Below are 20,377 nucleotides of genomic sequence, written 5' to 3'. Positions count from 1 at the left end.
TAGGTTCCTGAAGCGGAAAACGAAGCACAACTTCCAGGAATTCCGGTGGTCGTCGGCTGGATGTGTGCCATTTTGTTCGGCCTCACAACGGGAACCATCTTGGTTACTTCTCTGGCGGTCTTCACGGAAGCCAACGACGTTGACGCAGACGCCCCTGACGATGGGCCACGGCGAGAATTTCTGTCGTGCACTACGCAGTCGTGCGCATCTGCCGCCGAAGCGCTCACTATGACCCTAAGCTTCGACGTCGACCCCTGCCACGACCTGTTCGGCTTCGTTTGTCGCAGATACCAGGCAGATTTCTTTGGAATATTCAAAGGGCTGCACAATCATGTCGTCACTCAGGCCATGGCCGTTCTCTTCAAGACTCCAGATCCTGCAGGTCACCAAGCGACAGCGATTCACAAAGCCGCCATTTTGCTCAGATCGTGCATGCGGCTCTTCGTTGGAGCACCAGCAGGGCAGACAACGACAACCGCCAATGCCGTTCTTCAAGGCATCATGACAGAATTTAAGCTCGACTTAGTTTTAAAGCAGTCCAGCACACAGGACGAACCGTGCGAAACCATTATGAATCTTGGTCTCAAATACAACATCGAAATATTGGCCTCGTTAACAACAGGGAATAACCTCGAGTGGAGGTCAAGAAGCACGATAAAAATATCACGTAGCGTGGAAGACGTAAATTGGTACGAAAGAATCGGTAAAGACGCTGCTTCCGTCGCAAAAATGTACGAAGGCTCTTTCGCGTCGTTTACCGGAAAGACTGGGTATGGCGTCGAGGAATTTAAAACGAACGTCCTCAATCTGGAGCAGAATATCGCCCAAATCGTTGCGAAAATCCCACTCAAGGGCGACGACGATCTGTCTTACGAACTGAAACCTCTGGCCAGTCTCCACTCGAAATTTAGGGGTCCCATTTTACGAAATGGCCAAGGTTTTTTTAGTACCCGCAGCAGCGTTTTTGTCGACCCTCAATTTATGCGTTTTGTGGACGAGCTGGATAATCTCTCGAAGCAGGAAGCAAACTTCGCCATAGCTTACACCCTACTGCGAAAGTACGGCGTGTTCTCGTCCAGTGAAATCATGAAGGTTGCGTCGCCTCAACCACTGGCTCGCGACTTTTGCGTGGCGCACGTGACTGACGTAATGCCAGTGGCATTTTCGGCGGCTTTTCTCTTCAAGCTCATCACGAATACCACCATCCAAGTGGCCACAAACATTGCCTTGCGCGTGAAGGACTCTTTCATCGCTGCTGTTTCCAAGACGAAGTCCTTTGATCATGCCTCCATAATGGCAGCCATCGCGAAGCTGAAAACGATGGAGTTGTACGTGGCTTTTCCGAAGATCATCGACGACGGCAACAAGTTGAACACGTTCTACGAATCGGTCGATGTGCTGAGCCAAGACGCTTTCTTTGCGTCTTGGGTAAAAGCTGCCCAAGCGCTACAGGGCAAGAGGATGAACGACGTGGTGGGCGCCGTGTATCCCGTCTACAAGCCGGATGTGTCTTACATAGTTCAGAGCAACCGCTTAGTTTTGACGGCGCCCGTCCTGCGACCGACGCTGTTCCTTGAGGACGGACCGGTGTCGTTAAACTACGGCGGCCTGGGGGCTGTTATTGGACGCGAGATCATGTACGGCTACGACATCAACGGCAGCGGATACGACTCTTTGGGGCAGAAGCAGAACTGGTGGTCTGACTCGGCGAAGGCACATTACCTAAAGCTAGCGAAATGCGTTCAGCAATCTGCCCAGGCCTTCGCGTCAAGTGTCAAGACGTCGTCAAGAGGTACGGTGGAAGCGCTGCTGTTATCTGACGTTGTAGGATTACAAGTGGCAGTGAACGCCTTTGGTCTGGCCGGTGGCGAGCATAGTCGGACTCTTCCACAGATTCCTTTTACTCCCGTTCAACTGTTCTTCTTGGCTCATTGCTTCAGGTGGTGCGATCCCGATGACACGAAGAATGACAAACTCCCCAATAAGGATCGCTGTAATGTCCCAGCGATGAACACCGTTCAGTACGGGGATGCTTTCAATTGCACTCACGCTGACCGAATGAATCCTACACAAAAATGTATCTTCTTTTGACTAATTGATATTTTGCGAGGTCTTTTAGCGTCCCAGATGGGATCCATCTGCCAATAAAAACGAATTCTACCGAAATTGTCTACTGCTTCGGTGTTCGTCTTGAGACTTCTCAACCTGAAGTTTGCGCTTCAATTGACTTAAGCGGTTCTTGGGCAAATGCCGGTATATTTTTGTCATTTCTACTCCGACCATATTGATATTCGTAGCATAGTATAGCGTACACTAGTAACATAGCAATCTTTGTAAATGGTTCGGAAGTGGAAGGACCGTCATTACAAAGGCAGAGACGCGACGAGGAAAGTGTTGCAAGGTCATAATGCAGCGAGGTGCTGTCTATTCTGTTCTGGTCTTATTGATGAGAAAATTTTCAATTGCGTAATTTGTGAAATCGGGTGCTGTGCATACGGGTGTTATCGCGTTGTTCATTGTTCTTTCTGTCTATATCAAGGGGCTTACAGTTAAACTTATATTTGTACTAGATAGCGCATGTGATACAACGTGACACGTGATAGGAATTCGGAGATAAATCGGGTTTAACCCGAACTGGTCCGAAACCGACTCGGGAGGGAACATTCAGGGGAAATCGGGTTTAACGCGAAAGAGCCAAAGTGTATTGAGCGTTTTTAATTATGTATTTGACGAACGCATAATCGAGGCGAGCTTCCAGTCTCATCGAGGTAAATGATACCCAACCAAACCCAGCATAACTAACCCTAAACCGACCCATGCCTACATCAACCGGTGTGAAAATTCTATAGTGTAAGAATCTTGACACAGCAGGGATAAAGAAACTCGCTATGCAAAATAGGCTCGGTATCCCGATTTCCAAAAAAAAAAAAAAAAAAATCCTCATCGTCACCGTCTTTCGCCTTACAGCAAGAAGACAAGGACTTCGACTAGGAAAGGTTCTTAAAGGACGTCTTCTTACTCTTCGCTTCTTCGGAGACGATCGAAATGAAATAAACAGGAATGATCAACGACGTTCTCAGGATTTCTTGAGAGACGATATCTCCTTACGTGACACGATGAGTTTTCGAATGGACTTGTTCAAGGGAATTGGAGAGGAAGAGAGACTTGGTCAAACCCTCCGTCGATGACACCATAGCAAAAGAATGAAGGGTCAGACAACGCATTTGATAAGGAAGGACATAACGACGGAACTGTGTGTGTCCATTTATCTTCTGGGACGAAAGACTGAAATTACGTTTCTGCCATCACTCCAAGAAAAATAGCAGTAAATTGGGGAGTAGCTTCTTCCCCAATTGTTTCTAATCCCCTAGATTGCAGATGGTCGCCATTTTAGTCCCTTGGCAGTGAAAGTTACTCCCCAGTACTGCAAAAGTCCCCAACTTCGCACACACTTCGTGCACATAGTCTCGAAGGGGGCTGATGGTCGAGTATCGAGTGTGCTAATATATGTGGTCCCACAAAGGACAAAAATTACTGGTTTCTTTTTTTCTTATAGAGTATCATTAATCCGTTTTTTTTTTCACTTTTCCTGCTTTTAGCGATATCTATGTCGTGCTGAAGTAGCTGAACTATCCGAGATAAGGGAAAGTTAAAACTCGTATTAAACCGCATTTGTAGCTGTAGCAGTGTAGTTTAAATATTTAGATTTCTGCAGATGGGCACTTTTCAATCCATGACGAAAACCCGAGACTGGGAAAAAGACGAAAAACAGACGACACAACACAAAGTCTCAAACACAGCTAAAGTTTAATGGACAACCACACACTTTTAACACATCAGGTGGGGGAGGAGGGACAGTGCAAAAGGCTCGCCAAAGCAGGGCCAAAGGTCACAGACGCTTTGCTGACACAGTTCCCAGCCCCCAAAATTGACAACGTTTATCTCAAAAGCCTCCGACTGAGGTCGGTCTCCCTGGCCTTGACAAAGGTCTCTTCCCATATGGCAGAACAATTAAAGCAAACTTTGATATGCTTTGCCAATTCCGACGACTGGTCCTCATTTTTCACCTTCGAAGCGTGCTCCCGGAGCCTGTCATCCAAGCAACTTCGGGTTTTCGTCATGGATCTTAGCCACCAGCTCGCTTGCTTTTTAACCATTTTATCTGTATCACTCTTCAATGACCCGTTGAAAGCAATGACCATTGAACATGAGCGTGTAGGTCCAACGAGACCTGACCTACTAGACTGTAGCGACCACGATAGGGGACCGAGAGACACTGGACAAGAAGGACGGACAACAAATTCTCAGACTCATGAGCCAACCGTCCGTCCGTCTTTGTCCGTCCTTCTTGTTCCGTGTCTCTCGGTCCCCTGCCATGAGACTATACCAGCTTGCCTGCACCCTGTCCTTTCTTTCTATAGCGACCATGTCATACGGACCCCTTCTCAGCGCCGCATTTGGAGGCTAGCGGTGGCGCTACTCAACGGCCCTTTTATTGCTTACTCAATTACTACAGAACTTCATACTTTAGCTTACCTTAATATTTTTGTACAACCGGTGGATGTCCCACGAGAGATGTTCTTTCTAGAGTTAATCATCACGAGCGCGTTTTCATAGGAGCTGTTGCTGTCGTCTGCTACGGTGGTCGTACGTCCACTTCTGCGCGTTCAAAATTCAAATTTCCGTTGCCCAATCACGATGTACGTCTCGCGGGCCGATGAGTGGCGCTCCTAGCGGATCGTGCGGGCGGGCCCCTCGTGGGGGTTGCCTATTATGACACGGTCGCTATAATCTAGTAGGTCGTGCACCAAGCACTGCGCGCATGCGCTAGGCGCATGTTCAATGGCCATTGATTTCAACGATCATTGAAGATTGGCCGTGTGACGAAAGTATAACTTACAGCGGTAATCTGCTAAACCCCTGCCGGGGCCATCATGTCTCATGGCGCATTCCACTGCTCGCTGTAGTGGAGAAGAGTGCGTTATAACCCTATCACACGGGCAGTCTCCAATGATCATTGAAACCAAAGACCATTGAAAATGCGCGTAGCGCCATCAAGCGGGTAACGCGTCAACTTCTCCACTAGCATTGGGTCCAACGTTTCCTGGTAGGTTGACACATCACACGCTAGGAAGTGCCACCTGCATTTTCCATGGTCATCGATCTCAATGGTCGTCGAAGACTGCCCGTGTGACAGTGGTATTATATTACGTTGATCGCTAGAGTACAACGTGGGTCGCATTTCATTGATCCTTCCGTACGCTCTTCGTTCGTTTCTCCACTCAACTGACACCGGCAAACTATATACTGCGCTTGCGCGAAAACGGCCGCTGTAATTAATTCGCCATTAGTGAAGCACACATTCAAAACTTCATTGTTTCCCACCGTTCATACAACTAAAGCGGTGACGCTAATAGGTTTACTACAATACATTGAGAGTTTGCACAAAAGCCTCAACAGTGTCGACATTAACGCCTTGTGCCGGCAAATGGTTCCAATCAACGACGGTGCGTGGGACGAAACGAAATTGGAAACTATCTGCGCGCGGTGAAAACTGTGGGGATTGGTAATTGTGTTCTGTCCTTGTACGCTGACTGGTGAGAGGAACTGCATACACTGTAAACTGAAAAACACCTTTATGGGTGTAAATCGCTTGTCCTATAATTGACTCCTCTTTTTACACCGTATGGTCTGGAACACCCTTTTTAGAGGGTGTATCCCGTAAAAAAAGGCCCTTTGAAAGGGTGCTTTTCCTTGAAAATGCCGTCTTTTGCACCCTTTATACACCTTTTTAGGAGGGTGTTTAATTATCTTACACCCTCCTAAAAGAGTGTTTAAAGGGTGCAAAAGAGGGCATTTTCAAAGAAAAGCGCAATTTGCAGGGGTGATTTACACGGAATACACCCTCTAAAAAGGGTGTTCCAGACCATATACGGTGTAAAAATAGGTGTCAGTTATAGGACAAGCCATTTACACCCATAAGGGTGTTTTCCAGTTTACAGTGTAGTCTGTCGCTTTCCCGTGTATTAATTGATATAAAAATTGCAGTCTCTAGATTCGCCGCCTGGCTATCCCAGGGATGGTAACCCTCATGCAACGTTGTCGTTTATTCTTTCGGACTCTTTCGTAAAAGCCAGTTTTTTTTAGACGCTTTACGGGACATCTGCTATCAACGTGCACTTTCCGCCGCATAGGTGTTTTAGTATCGCCCCTTATATTTCTGTTGTTGAACACGGGTTATTCACGCTGCAATTAAAAATCGACGTTGTTTTTACGTGTTCAACCGTCGACGTCGCACACTTCTCCAGGTTTCAGTTCATTTGTCAAGATACATACCAGTCATTTCCCACAGTCATTAAGTTGAATCTGATCATCGCAACGCCATCGACAAACACTGCTATTTCGCCTGACAAATTCGTTACAATATCGTTCATTTTCCTAAACTACAGGGCGTGTGCAGATGACGTAGACCCGCATTTACGCAGGTAACGCGTTGCATATTTACCACGTGGCGACCGGAAGTCACGACGCCACCGGAAGTCACCTCGCACGTCGCATTTACGCGATCAAAACCAACGACAGATCGTGGTAACCAAACTGTGCGTAACAAAAACATAACCGCACGAAACTTTGTACCGCGTGCATCTCGAATGGAACATGACGGTCTCCGGCCAGTTGCAGCCGGCTACCGCTAGGGGTGCCGCCGGTGCAGAGACCAAACGAATTCCGACGTAATGGATGCTGATTTATCTTATTTTGGTTTCTGCACCATTAGCGCCCCCTTGCGGTACCCACACACGGCTCTCTGGAGAGCACCTCGATTGCATCGGTATAGCCCATTCGAGCTGCACAGGGAGCAAAGCTTGCGTGGCTGTATTTTTTTTGTTACGCAGACGTTGGTTATCATAACTTTTTTGTTCGTTTTGATCGCATATAAACACGTCATCCTGCGCCACCGGAAGTTCGTACGGTACGCACACTGTAAAATGAAAAACACCCTTATGGGTGTAAATGGCTTGTCCTATAACTCACACTTCTTTTTACACCGTATGGTCTGGAACACCCTTTTGAGACGGTGTATTCTGTGTAAAACACCCTTTGAAAGGGTGCTCTTCCTTGAAAATGCCTTCTTTGCACGCTTTAAACACCATTTTAGGAGGGTGTAACATTGTTAAACACCCTCGTAAAAGGGTGTATAAAGAGCGCAAGAGACAGCATTTTCAAGGAAAAGCACCCTTTCAAAGGATGTCTTACACCGAATATAACCTCTAAAAAGGGTCTTCCAGACCATATGGTGTAAAAAGAGGTGCGAGTTATAGGACAAGCCATTTACACCCATAAGGGTGTTTTTCAGTTTACAGTGCACGGAACGCATGACGCGCATAAATATGGAGCTATGCTTTATCTACACACACTTTGTTTATCTGTCAGTCTGTCTCTCATAAAAATAACAAACGGTACCCAACACTGATCCCCGAGGTACACCGGACTCGACAGACGACGTATCAGATCAGTAAAATCACCCACAGAAACGTACCGCGTTTCTCGTAGTAAGGTAGTATTGCATCCTGATCAGTATCTTATCTTGCTTCACAGATTCCAGCGTACAGAACATTTTTCGCGTGAAACATTCGGTAGAACACTCTTGAAAAGTCCAAAAATATGACACTCATTTGCCCACTTTAATTTATAACATTAGTCAGGTCACCTACTGTATGTACTACGCGTACGTATTGCCAACCCTCGAAGAAAGCTATACTGATAAAAAAAAATGCTATCAATCCTTTGCCACTGAATGCCAACTCGTTGCCAACTTACCCGACGCACTTCTGGCGGCACACAATGGAACATTAATGCGTGCCAAAGCTACAGGAAAATCGTCGAGACCATACTCAGCGTAAAAAATAAATAAATCAAAAATAAAAATAAATACCGCGAAAACATCGGCCCCCGTGCATTAGAATAGGGGCAACATGGCGGTCTCATGAGAGTTGTATTCAGGTGCCGCTAGGGGAGCTTATGTGCAGAAACCGACACGATGTCCCATATGGATGCACATTGCTAGTGCCCCTAGCGGAATCTACACACAACTCTTTTGAGACCGCCATGTTTTCCTATTCTAACGAACGGAAGCCGATGTTTTCGTCGCTCTGCTATTGTTTTTTTTAACGCTGAGTATGACTTCCACGATTTTTCTGTAGCTTTCGCACGCGTAACTGCACCGTCATGCGCTACCGGAAGTTCGTGAGCTACCCGCGCACGAGCCACTTAGGTTTTTCTGCACACGCCCTGTAGATGCAGGTCCACCAAGGTCGCCATTTTCCCATGTATTTGTTCCTATCCAGATGCGTGCAATGCCGGAGGCCGCCCTTAGATACCCCATTGTTACCAGACGTTGGCTTGCGTTTGATTGTAGCGCGCTAAAGATCCAGTTGAAGCACAATCCAAGCCAGGCCAAGTCACCGAAGGAGAAATGGACGACTGCGCCTGCGGCGCCTGGTAAAACAGGTACGCTATGTGATGCACGCAGCCGTGCACTAGATCCTTCCGATCGCTCAACACGTCTAAAAACGGGACCAAAAAGTGAAACACGACACAGAAGGTTGTTATAGGCGTTTTATTTGGACATATAAAGGCTAGATTCATTCGCAGAAACAAGAAAAACATGTCGCCGCTAAACTTAGCGCGCTGAAGTGATCCGGAACGGCAACAGTGGGGTATCTAGTGGCGGCCTTCTTCGTTGCACGCTTTTCCGAGGTGAGTTTGGGGGACCTGTGTAGATGCTTCGCATGTGTACCGCCTTTGCCAATTCTGTTTTGTTCCGATGGCTAAATCGTTGCTCAGCATATTCCTGCGTCCAAACGAGTCTCCTAAATATTCTTCCCGTAGAGCTCGCGAAATGTAGAGGGATATAAACGTTATAATTAATTACCCTAAATAGAAGCCACGAGACGTAGATCACGCGCATATAACGAACTGGGCAGAATGATAAGACTCTGACCAACGTAATTGCGAAAGTGGCTGCGTAGGGACCGCGCGTGCGGTGTCACTTTCCATACTGAGGTCGAAATGGACGAAGGGACTTCTTTCGCATATATTTCCGTGGTCCGTGGAACATGAAGTTAAATCAATAAAGCTGTCTTTCTGAAGAGAGATAGTCGCTTGAAAGCGATTGTTCTGGCATGAATAATTCAACGAGCGCGCCAATGCTGCGAGGGAAGAAAATGAAGCTGGGGATCGTTAATGGAAATTGTGGTATTAAAGTGTCCTTCAATGTGCGCGCGGCACAATTGACCATTACCTCGCTCATTTATCGCCGGTTTCATATTTTCGTTATTCCGTTATCTAAACAATAGCGACTTTATCGCAAGTATTATTCTGCTTCCGACGAGTAATGTGCACGTAATGCGCATAGATATACACACAAGGAGTAAAGGCATGTCTCGTAGAATTGTTATTAAAGGCCTTGTACCTACACGCGGCAACGCGCATGCGGAATTTTGCCGCGATGCCAGAGAAGCCGCATCGTCCGCGTTCCGCTTTTCCTCGATCGCGCAATGGACAATTTTTAATGGCATGCCGCGCATCGTCGGCCAATCAGGTGGTCGAGGTAGATTGCGTCACGCACTTGTTTTCTTCCGGCCTCCCACGCAGTCTGCAGCGCATTGACACAGCGTCGTCAGGTTCGATAGTTTGAAAGCTGCGGAAACCGCAGGCGATTGCGGATGCTGGGTTTCGAAGGCGCGCTTTCTTGGCGCCCCACGGCAGCCCGCAGGCGGTTTCCGCGCACGTGTGCTGCATGTGGGTAAGCGCCCTAGAGTTGAAAGTACAATAAGGCAAGCCAGCTGATGTAATAAAAAAAATGTAATAAAAATGGTAAAAATTTTAAAAATGTAATAAAAATTTTAAAATTTTTAAAATGTAATAAAAATTGTACAGATTTTAAAAATGTAATAAAAATTGTAAAAATTTTAAAAATGTAATAAAAATTGTAAAAATTTTAAAAATGTAATAGAAATTGTAAGAATTTTAAAAATATAAAAAAATGTAAAAAATGTAAAAAGAAAATGTAATGAAAAGTACCGCCTCTAGGGAAAAACAACACCGTCGAAGGGGAGCAGAAGTCACCCCTCTCACGGAGAGACACTGCGACAGACACAGGCACACTTCTTCAGAAATCTATGGGTGATTTTCGTTCGCAGAAGACATGTGAACGCTCTAAACTATCATCATAAGATTGGTACTTGCGTGTTCTCTTAGGTTTTCTCTAGTCAATGACGTACTTTTTAGAGGACAAGGTTGAGCCGTTGATTTGTAATAAAGTAAAGTTTGGTGCGTCTCGAACATGTGCTGCCATCTCGATAGAGTGTCGCGCACTAAAATATTTGCGGATTCGGGCTCAATACAAATCAACGGATAGTCCTGGAATTCTAACAAAATGTGTCATTGACGAGGGCAAAGCAAGGAGAACACGCCAGTACTTCTGTTTTGACGATATTTTACGCCGTTTCTGAGCGGTGTGCGAACAAACGCTCTCTATATTGTCTTGCGCTGAAGTGATTACCCCCTTAAGTCTTATGGAGGAAGGCGAGCTCTTAAAGGGACGGTCTCGTACTCCCTGCCCCTTTCATAAAGTGTACCATTCGATTGCCCTTTGTTGAAAATGGAATACTGCTAATCTACCCGACAAAACACGCCACAGTTATTAAATAACCGAATTAAATTGATAAAGGCTGCAGAGCGCGCCGCGATCTGTGTTGGCAACAATAAGAACGGCCACGTCGCCCTGCGGGTAAGTCCGTGATAGGATACAGAAATCGTCTGCTTTTGCGCCTGCTAGTGCATCGGTGTGAGAAGACGACTTTCAGAAGTTACTGGGCACCGCGGCAACTCTCGTACATTTTCTTTCAGTTCTCAGGTGAAAAACGCGCATTCACAGTAGTGGCAAGCATGGTGGTTCAGAACAACTATGTTAATCCTCAGAAACAAGTTAAAAGTCGCAGAACAACCCCATCCACAATCACAAATCTGAAGTCGCTGGCCATCGGCGCGCGCGGTCGCATTACAGCTCCGACCAAAAATATATTACGCGCGCTTCCATTACACTACCCGTTGTACACTGATCATGCTTCGAAATGAAGTGTCGCTGATGACGTACATGGAGAAGGAGAACGTGTTTATTTAAAAACTGCATTAAATACTCGCGGAAAGAAAACACGTGACTTAGCTTCCACGTATCCGATTGTGCGCCACATTATGGGAGACCCCACAGTCAATGCTCGGACTACATTCTCCGCTCGCGGAGGTATATGCCTGAGTGTCCCCATTTCGAGAGCAAAGGGGATTACTCAAGCCAAGGCGCTTCTGCAAGTTACAATTACCATGACAACGACGACGCACCCGCGGGCCAACGTCATAGGTGACGTATGCATGAGAGAGGCGCAGCTTTCGTCGTCTGCTCTTACGGCACGTTTCGACAAATTCCTCGAAAACGACTTGGTTATTCCGAATGAAACTTTGATGGTTGTATGTGTACAGTACTCGTGAAACTAGTTTTCGCTAAGTTTCGGAATCGCACCGGCTGTACGAGACCGTCCCTTTAAGGAATGTTTGAAACTAACGGGACGCTCTCTCTGGTTTGCTCTTAGAAAATTGCAAACAGTTTTAGAAACCAATTTTATCAAGAAACCCAGACCGTCACACTACCAATGTGCTGTATCGCTCAGCTGTCCGGCTGCGAATTACGTGCTCATCCATCTGGTTCACACGCGGGGGTGACGGAAGATAAGGAACATACAGAAGAGGCGCTTCGGTGCATCCGCCATCATCACGACACCCCGTGTGTCAACCACGCAGATGAGTGTGTTAATAGAGGACTTCAGAAAATCCCAGAGATATAGCGCCGCTTTGAACTCTGGGAACTTACTTATCAGAAAGGAGGAGAAGGTATCCAAGCTGTTTCGGTTCCTTCTCTCTCGGCCGATAGTCCACAAGGAGTCAAGGTCAGCGAAAACGAAACATAAAAGGCAGTTCATCCCAGTAATCTCCCAGGATGCAACGCGTACGCAAAGAGCACCGGGATTTTCTGTAATCGTCTATTGGCAGCCGGACAGCTGAGCGAAAGGCGCCTTGGTATAGGCTGCTCCGCGCAAGAAATATGTAAACCGAAACCAATTAATTACTAAAAAAAATCTCCGAGTGTATACGCGTTTTTTTTAAATATTTTTTTCTGAATGTTCCGAACGGTAACACAGAGGTTCCGACAGCGTCCGAAGTAAAATTTCAAAGTTAGGAGTTTTCATTAATTAACGAGCGTATGCAAATGAGTCACTCATTGCTCAGTTCTCGCGGCCGCGATGTCCCAGGGGTGCTTACTGAAAAGTAAGCTTTGCGATAGCGCCACCTGGTTACAAATTATTCAGCCGCAGGGCCTTAGTGAACTCCCGGTATAAAGTTTCTTTCAACATCCTTAGCGTATTTGTCTTACCTTCGTCCGAGACTTCTGCTTCTAAGAATTTCTGCTACAAAAATCTGAATTGTGCAGAAGGGAAGGACTCGATCGATCTCTCCAGGTCTCGTACTCACGAGATAGAATAGAGATTTTTAGTACACCGTACGCAATCGCCTTTGCGTACGTAAGGTTCTAACGTAAGGTACGATAGTTCTGCGCACGCGCCCATGACAGAACGAGAGATGTGCGCAGTGCGCGGAACCACCAACGCTATGTGTTAAGTACCAGGGTTGCGGAATGGGATCACCCATTCCATTCCGAGGAATGGAGATCTGTGGAAATTCCATTCCTTTCAATTCCTCGGAATGAAAAGGTATGACCAATTCCCTCTCCTGGAATGGCTTGGCAACCCCATTCCATTTCTTTAATTCCATCACTAAAAGAAAAGGCACGTACCGTTAACCGTGCTGGGTAGCCCAGCAGTGCTATCGAGGAGATTGACATTACCCATCACTGAAAAAGCAAAAAGACAAGGTTATTTCGTCCTTGACCGTGTGGCACCCAGACCAGTCCATTCCAATTCCGTTCCGCCTGCGAAAAAAAATGCCTAATTCCATTCCATTCCTTGGACAGTTTCCACCATTCCATTCCAATTCCATTCCGGGCTGTGATAAATCTGGAATGATTCCGGAATCATTCCAACCTCGGAGTGGCTACCCCCGCAACCCTGTTACGTACGCTGTACTAAGACTCTCTAATAAAGGTAAGTTGCCACTCCGGAGTTGGAATGATTCCGGAATCATTCCAGATTTAGCAGAGCCCGGAATGGAATTGGAATGGAATGGCGGAAACTGTCCTAGGAATGGAAATGGAATGGTCTGGGTGCCCCAGTGGCAGTTTTGGTTTCAACGTGCTGGTTTCTGCCCTCGCACACTTTGCACCGCACCTGCACACGGTCAACAGTGAAATAACCTTGTCTTTGTGCTTTTTCCGTGCTTGGTAATGTCAATCTCCTCTAGCCCTGCTGGACTTGCCGGTATGGTTACCGGTCCTTTTCTTTTATTGAGGGAATTAACGCAATGGAATTGGGTTGCCAAGCCATTCCAGGAGTGGGAACTGACCGTACCTTTTCATTCCGAGGAATTGAAAGGAATGGAATTATGGCAAATCTCCATTCCTCGGAATGGAATAGGCGATTTCAGATATTGCCCTTGTGCTCCGCACGGGGGCCCTCCATCGCCCAAGTCACGTGCATCGCGCAATGCGTCGTGGGAAATGGTTTGCATTTGTGCTCGCTGCCTGTTGTTCGAGGTTGCGGGAGGTGAAGGAGAAAGAAAACCGAAACCTCCTCTTTCTCTTCTCTCTGACTCATGAAAACTAAATCCCAAGATGCAGCGGGACTTTCGCAACACGGCGCTCTTTGGTGGGCCACCCATGCAATTTCTAAAATCGTCTATTGGAACGGAATGGGAGGCCCGATTCCGCAACTCGGGTAACCGTGTATGTATACCGGATACCTTTCCTGTGCGTGTGCAACGTCATAGAAATGAAAATCAAATCATGCAGCACTTTATTCAACTCGTCTAGAGAGAAACAAGGCGGAGGTGCAACAGCGTGGGAGCCTCATGAATGAGGAAGGCCTCGCGAAGAGCGTGACAGCAAGCTCATAAATTACGGGGATCCCTTGGGTAAACGAGAACTCGGGCTTTATGGGCACATAAGAAGCGTACCTTAAACAACCAAGTGATTTCCTTGTGTGCTGCCGCTCGTTTTTCTGGCTCTTTGTTGAAAGGCACATTGCCTTTATTAGGAGGTGCGGTACAGAGCATCTGATTTCGTTCAATGGGCTCCTTACGTCCAGTAATGCTTTCATCCCAAAGTGTTTCACTGCTTTCAAAACTCAGTTCGGTCAAAGGAGTTTCGTTACGTTAGAAAGCCTTCTCAGTACGGTAAAATGAAAACGGGATCCACTATGCTAGTCACGTTAGCGCGATGAGTGGGTGTCGTATGCCTGCCAAAGGTGTCACAATGGTCTGTGCACAGTGTTGTCTGACGGCATCAAAAGGCAGTTGTGACGAGCGAACGGTGTCACAACCATTAAGTTAACTGCTCCTTGAGAAAAGTGCACTTGCTATGAGATATAGCTACAGTTTTTTGTGTCCTCATTTCTTGTTTTGCTCAACGAAAACTTTATGTAACTTCAGAGATTGGGAATAGAAACACATTTATACAACCTACAATGCGAGTCAGATTATGATTCACCGACCTACAACTGACCTGACCTGAGCGCTTTGACTTGATACTTTTCTTGACCGAAATGAGAAGGCTTTTGAACGTAATGAGACATTTTTGACCGAACTGAGCTTTTGAGTGTAACGAAGCATTTTGGGCCCGGCCATAGGTTGTTTGGGCCTCTTGCAGAACTACGAACAACTCGCAGGAAAACACGTTCACTTCTTGTTGAAGTCACTGTACTCTTTGATGCTCATTTCTGAACATCTGGCCGAGTGCAATGGCGGCACGCTTGGTCGCACGCAGCTTCCTGGCATTATAGACAGCACGTACGCCGCTTAGATTCCTAATTTCCGGTCACCGCGTCCGCATCTCCCGCAGCAACATCTCCGTCACACCTGCGCACTGTATACATGCGTGAATGGTCCGCAGCACAGCGCCCATACGCTGCAACTCCGCGGCGTTCGTGTCGCCAGAACGACGTGGGCGACATCACGTGAGACGCGCTGTACCGCCGACATTGAGGGACTCACAGGGGTGACACAAACCCGCCATTGTTGTAACTACCCTCAAGCGGGTGCTTTTGGCAAAACTGCCATCTTGTCCTGGTCGCACGTCATAGAAAACGTCATTTTGAGGTCATGTGACTTTGTTTACGTGTCGTTTTGCCGCTTACCGACATATTTTCGCCGTCATAACACCAAAAGATGAACGTATTTTGCCAGCGTAAACTATGCGGTGCTTCTTCCGCAACATAGTAGCCCGTTTCAGCTTAGTTTAAGTACATCGCATCGGCTCGGTAAGTCTTAACTCGCGGTCGTCATCACATCTTTGGAAGTTGTCAACAATACGAGGCTTTATGTGTAAAACTCCGCGTTTTATTGCGAGATTATCGGATAAAAATAATTACCGTGATCGAAAAACATCTAAAAGTCGTCCAGAAATAATAACCGCATTGTTTACAAACGGTTTGGCCACCGATCACGGGCGCCGCCATCTTTAAGGTCACGTGTGCCTTGACGTTTGCTGTGACGTGCGACCAGGACCTGTCCAGGATGCATTGCGTTCGCCAAGCACGCTTTCGTCTACGGAGCAATACATTGGATGCCACCCATGTGGAGGGACTAGCGGCATGGATGAGAGGGTGAAAGTGTCCGCTCGTTGTTGGTGAGTTGGAATCCTGCCACCGACTGTGCTAAGGTTCAAAGGAATCGGGTACTTGGCGTGTCATATTTTCGGAACCGTTATCGTAAAGACCATTCCCACCTGCTAAATCTCTTCCAATTCTTCTAAACCTCCCGACTGAACCGGCACCGCGACGAAGATGAAACAAATGACGCGGGAGCAGTGTGACGCAACGCGCGGACACCGTGGCCCCGCAAAAGTGCGTTAAAAACAAAATCCTTTCACATTTAAAGGTACTATAAAGCAGTCGAGGTCGAACCTATGCAATCAGCATAACGTGAGAGTGATAGACTCAAAGGTTCAGCACAACAAGTAATATGCGCAGAAGTTTACTCTCAGTATTTTTAATTGGCAAATAAAAGCGCAGTCAAGAATGTCGGGGCGACGCCTGGTGGGAAGAAGTCCTCAATTTGTCAAGCAACCCTGTAAACAAGGAGACCGATAAACAGATGGCTTTCCTATTGGGATTTGCAAATACTACCTTTTGAGAAAATGTAATTTGCGTGAAAGAAAATAAACAAAAGCCGAATCTCGCACTCAGTAGCTAAACGTCTATACCTGGGCCTTGTTTCAGCACCGTGGCGCTGCTATCGTACGTCGTTCTGTTCGGCCCAGAGTCGTGCGCAGGAGACATTTTCGCCGCTGTACTTGGCGGAGTTGGCGTTTCGTCGGTCTGCTTCGCCACAGTGTTGCCAGTAGATTTAAATTTGCATTTTTTCGGGAGCTATAACGTCTATGTGAGAAAATTTTGCGGCATTTTACTCCTGAGCGCGTACGCAATTCAGGGCACACAAAACATGAGGTTGAACCTCGACTGCTTTATAGTACCTTTAAAGTAAAATGTAAGAGATATGTCCAAATCTGATAGTCCGTGTCGGAATTTCCTCCAAACTCCACACACACATGTTCAGCGACGGGGCTGAAAGATACGACAGCCGAGCGGGCGGCTCACGCCTAAAGCGACGTCGCTCCGCTCTCGCGACGTTGACTAATTGTCGTGTCCGAAGCAACGCGCGCTCGAAATTTCGCCAGCCTAGCGACCACACGAGTGGGGAGACAGAAGTGGCGACTGACGCGAGAAGCGTGCACGCCGATTCTTCTAACCACGGGGGGACATAATAGGACTCAGAAGTTCTGCAAGGCGACGGAAACCTGATTACAATCTTCCCGTCGACTGTCCTCTCGAAACTTCGCCGACAGCTCTTTCTCGCCGAAAATGATACAAGTAGAGAAGTGCGTGGGGGAATTCAATAACGATGGGAAAGAATCTACCTGCCTCTCTTAATTTATTTCGCTTCGTTTATGTTGTCTCTTTTTCCACTTCGCGTAAGAAAGGGTGCACGACAGTGAAGGACGTCCCCCTCGCATTTTCTTTTTCTTCAATTTGTCAGTTCCTTGAAGCGAAGTAATCGTTTTAGAGGCTATAACAAAGAAGGGAGAAGATGGAATAGAAGAGACGGATAGGAAGAATAAACAATAAAGAAAGAGCGGCAGAGAAACGCTTCCACATGCGGAGGCGCACTCTTAAAAATGAACTTCACCACATAGCACGCTCCTAGCCAACCACCATCTCGAATGACAACGTTCTCGCCCCTGATTTGTTAAAAACGGGAGGAGGAGCCTATTTTGTGCTGTGCATAATGGGCACAAAATAGGCTCCTCCCCCCGTTTTCAACAAATCAGGGGCGAGAACGTTGTCGTTCGGGATGGTGGTTGGCTAGGAGCGTGCTATGTGGTGAAGTTCATTTTTAAGAGTGCGGGATCTTGAACAATTGAAATAAATTCGGCAGTCGTCCAAATAAGCAAGACTGCGGCGGAATTTAACCACGCACCTCTCTAATAGAGATCTGTAATCTTATCTAAACTAACTGAAATGCGTAATCTTGCGAGGCGGTGTACAAAATGTCGAAAGTGTACGGGGCCAGCGCCTCGGTACGGGTAATTGTACCGGTAACGGTAAATTCGTATATCTAAGTACCTTGCGAGGACCACACCAAATGCGGCATACCGGCAACATTTGACTTCTCGTGGAAACGAATATACGATATAAAATACGGAAAACTGGACAAAATCAACTACCTGTTCCGTACCGTGCTCGGTACGTGCGTACGTCGGTGCGTGGTGTTCGGTACCGTACCGTACCGTGAATCGAAACCGGTGCTGTTTGATGTTGTCTTCTTGGTCTTTATTGTCTTCGTCGCTTTGATTTGTTTGACGCCTCCGGACACGGATGCCGGAAGAGTTGCGTAGTGTCGCCACTGGGCATTGACGATGACAGTCGTATGGCCATCGCCATGAATAAACATTCTAGAACGGCCTGTGGTCGGATCAGGACATAACATTTTGGCAACGAAGGGCAAGAACTACGCGAGGTACCCGAATATCAGGGGCTCTGATAGTCTGTCTTGAATCAGGAGATTGCAAGCTACACATGAAGTGTGCCCCACATGCAGTTTCCTCCTCGCTCTGAACATAAAGTTCCCCCTTTTCGGCAAAACATTTCGTAATGAAACAACATGTTGCAGTCTAGTTGGCATGTAACTGTGTGGTTGAATTTTTCGCATAGTTCATGTTCATGCCATGATGCGACCGACGCTCATAAAAAATAATCCGCGTCCAAAAATTCATGACAATAAATCTACACGAATGAGCCGACACTTTATCCGTCAAGTTGTTTGCGAATAGGAGAAGTCAACGCTATCGATGGGTACAGATTAATTCATGACTGCACAAACGTTCCTACAAAGATCTCTTCATACCACCTAATGACAGTCGTTTTGGTAACTAGCATAAATATTTGGGTTCGATGTTGTCCTGGCTAAGTAAGAGTATAGACCCAACATTTACTCGCAGTATATATATAAAAAAAATCAGTGTTGTTCTCATTATTTAAGCCAAACAAAAAATACATTCTGCTTCAGAAAGGGCCCGATCTGTGACAGCCCCACCATGGTTTAAAAATAAATAAACAAATAAATAATCTTTATTTGGCTCAAGAGTTGAACACGGAGCTCTGCGGAAAAAAGCTGCATTTGCAGCTTGACTTGATTCGTAGCATATGCCTTGCCATACTGCCCGTCTAATAGGAATGTGTCTCATGCATATGCGGAGGCGCCACAGAATTCGAGCGGGGTGCCTGAGATTCCGTGTCATGTCGCAAATTTTTACAACATTGTCATGTCCCTGTGCATGAACCATGTGATTTTTCAGATATCCCTCGCAACGTTAATCCCCCAACCCCCACGAAAATTTTGGGGGGCTCAGGGCCCCCACGCAGTCGGCGCCCATGGTCTCAGGAACGAAATTAAGGCGATCCTACTGCCAGCATCTTTGGCAACCTGTCCTAGACGTTTACCGAAGCAGGCAGCACGGAGCCGGTGACCTCAACAGAGGTTCGGACCTTCAAGCTCGGGGTCAGTAGCTGGACGCGTTAACGACTAATCCAGAGAAACCATTTCATAAACTATAAAATAAGTGTGCATCAACGATGAAAGATGAAAGTCCCTGAAAAGGTTAGCCAGCTGTAGGGATCGAACCCACATCTTATGGATTACCGGGTTGGGATATTGGGTTCGATCCCTACAGCTGGCTAACCTTTTCAGTGACTTTCATCTTTCATCGTTGATCTCTTAGGCAAATAATTTGAGGCTTTGTTTGTATCTGTCCCTTCTATGTTTGTTCCAGCCTCGGAACATCAGTTTCTCTCCTGTAAGTGTGCATGTTTCGGACGGTTTTCTTGTTTCTGCCGCGGCGTAAAAGCATTGCGGGATTCAATGCGTGAGTCAACCGGGTCAAGACGAGTAAGGAAAAATATGAATTCTACGCATCGTCCAAGAAGCGAGTCTAATAATATCGAATGGTGACATCTGGAAAACTCGCTTCAAGAAGAAAACGGGTAACCATCAGTATTTGCCAGCACTATCCTTACTTGTCGTGCTAGACATACTGGTGTCCGAGACGCATCTCATCGAATCTATTTTCCGACCCAAGAATGCCAGTCTATACAGTCTATATATATTACCCGGAAATGGATGATGTCTTTGCTGCTCTTCATGATGCAGTGCTCGCCTTCCAATGCCTTTCGTGGCTAGAGGAAATATATATACTGGCCTTTTGTGAACAGAGCTATACACCAGGACGAAGGAAGGATGGAATGTCCTAATATACATGCCGGAATATACAAGCACTGCCTTTGCTCTATCTATATGCACTGCCTTTTGATGCCTGGATCCTGCAGAATAGGCATTCACGGTCTGCACTTGCAGTGCATCTCTAAAGGAGAGAGCGTCATACGCCTTTCCAATTCTTTTTTTTTTAGTGTTGGTTCATATGGTTGTCATAAGCGCAGCGACCACGACCTACTACTAAGTATAGTAGTAGTAGAGACTTGGACATTCGCAAAGCTCCCAGCACCGGGGTAGTAGTTCAGGCAATCGCCGCCTGGCTATGGGATTTGGCGCTAGCTCGCACTATTTGTTACCACGTGACTTGCCGAAACCGCGGCAATGC

At 46.8% G+C, this 20,377-nt stretch overlaps 2 protein-coding genes across 4 annotated transcripts in view; one reads left to right on the top strand and one right to left on the bottom strand.

Moving 5' to 3' along the window:
* The window catches only part of LOC135384206 (neprilysin-3-like), a 40,914-nt gene extending 38,754 nt beyond the window's left edge, over positions 1 to 2,160 (top strand). For all 3 annotated transcript variants that reach the window (XM_064613422.1, XM_064613420.1, XM_064613421.1), the window contains one exon: positions 4 to 2,160. In XM_064613422.1, the coding sequence (XP_064469492.1) occupies positions 4 to 2,091 (2,088 nt within the window). In that variant the 3' untranslated portion in view covers positions 2,092 to 2,160. The remainder of the gene's footprint in view (positions 1 to 3) is intronic.
* The window catches only part of LOC135386286 (hemicentin-2-like), a 269,853-nt gene that overhangs the window by 162,054 nt on the left and 87,422 nt on the right, over positions 1 to 20,377 (bottom strand). The gene's annotated exons all lie outside the window — the stretch shown is intronic.

The sequence above is a fragment of the Ornithodoros turicata genome, chromosome 2, assembly GCF_037126465.1.
Source record: "Ornithodoros turicata isolate Travis chromosome 2, ASM3712646v1, whole genome shotgun sequence".
Classification (NCBI taxonomy): domain Eukaryota; kingdom Metazoa; phylum Arthropoda; class Arachnida; order Ixodida; family Argasidae; genus Ornithodoros; species Ornithodoros turicata.
The sequence above is the reverse complement of the archived record's forward strand: the minus strand, read 5'-3'. Positions and strand labels throughout refer to the sequence as shown.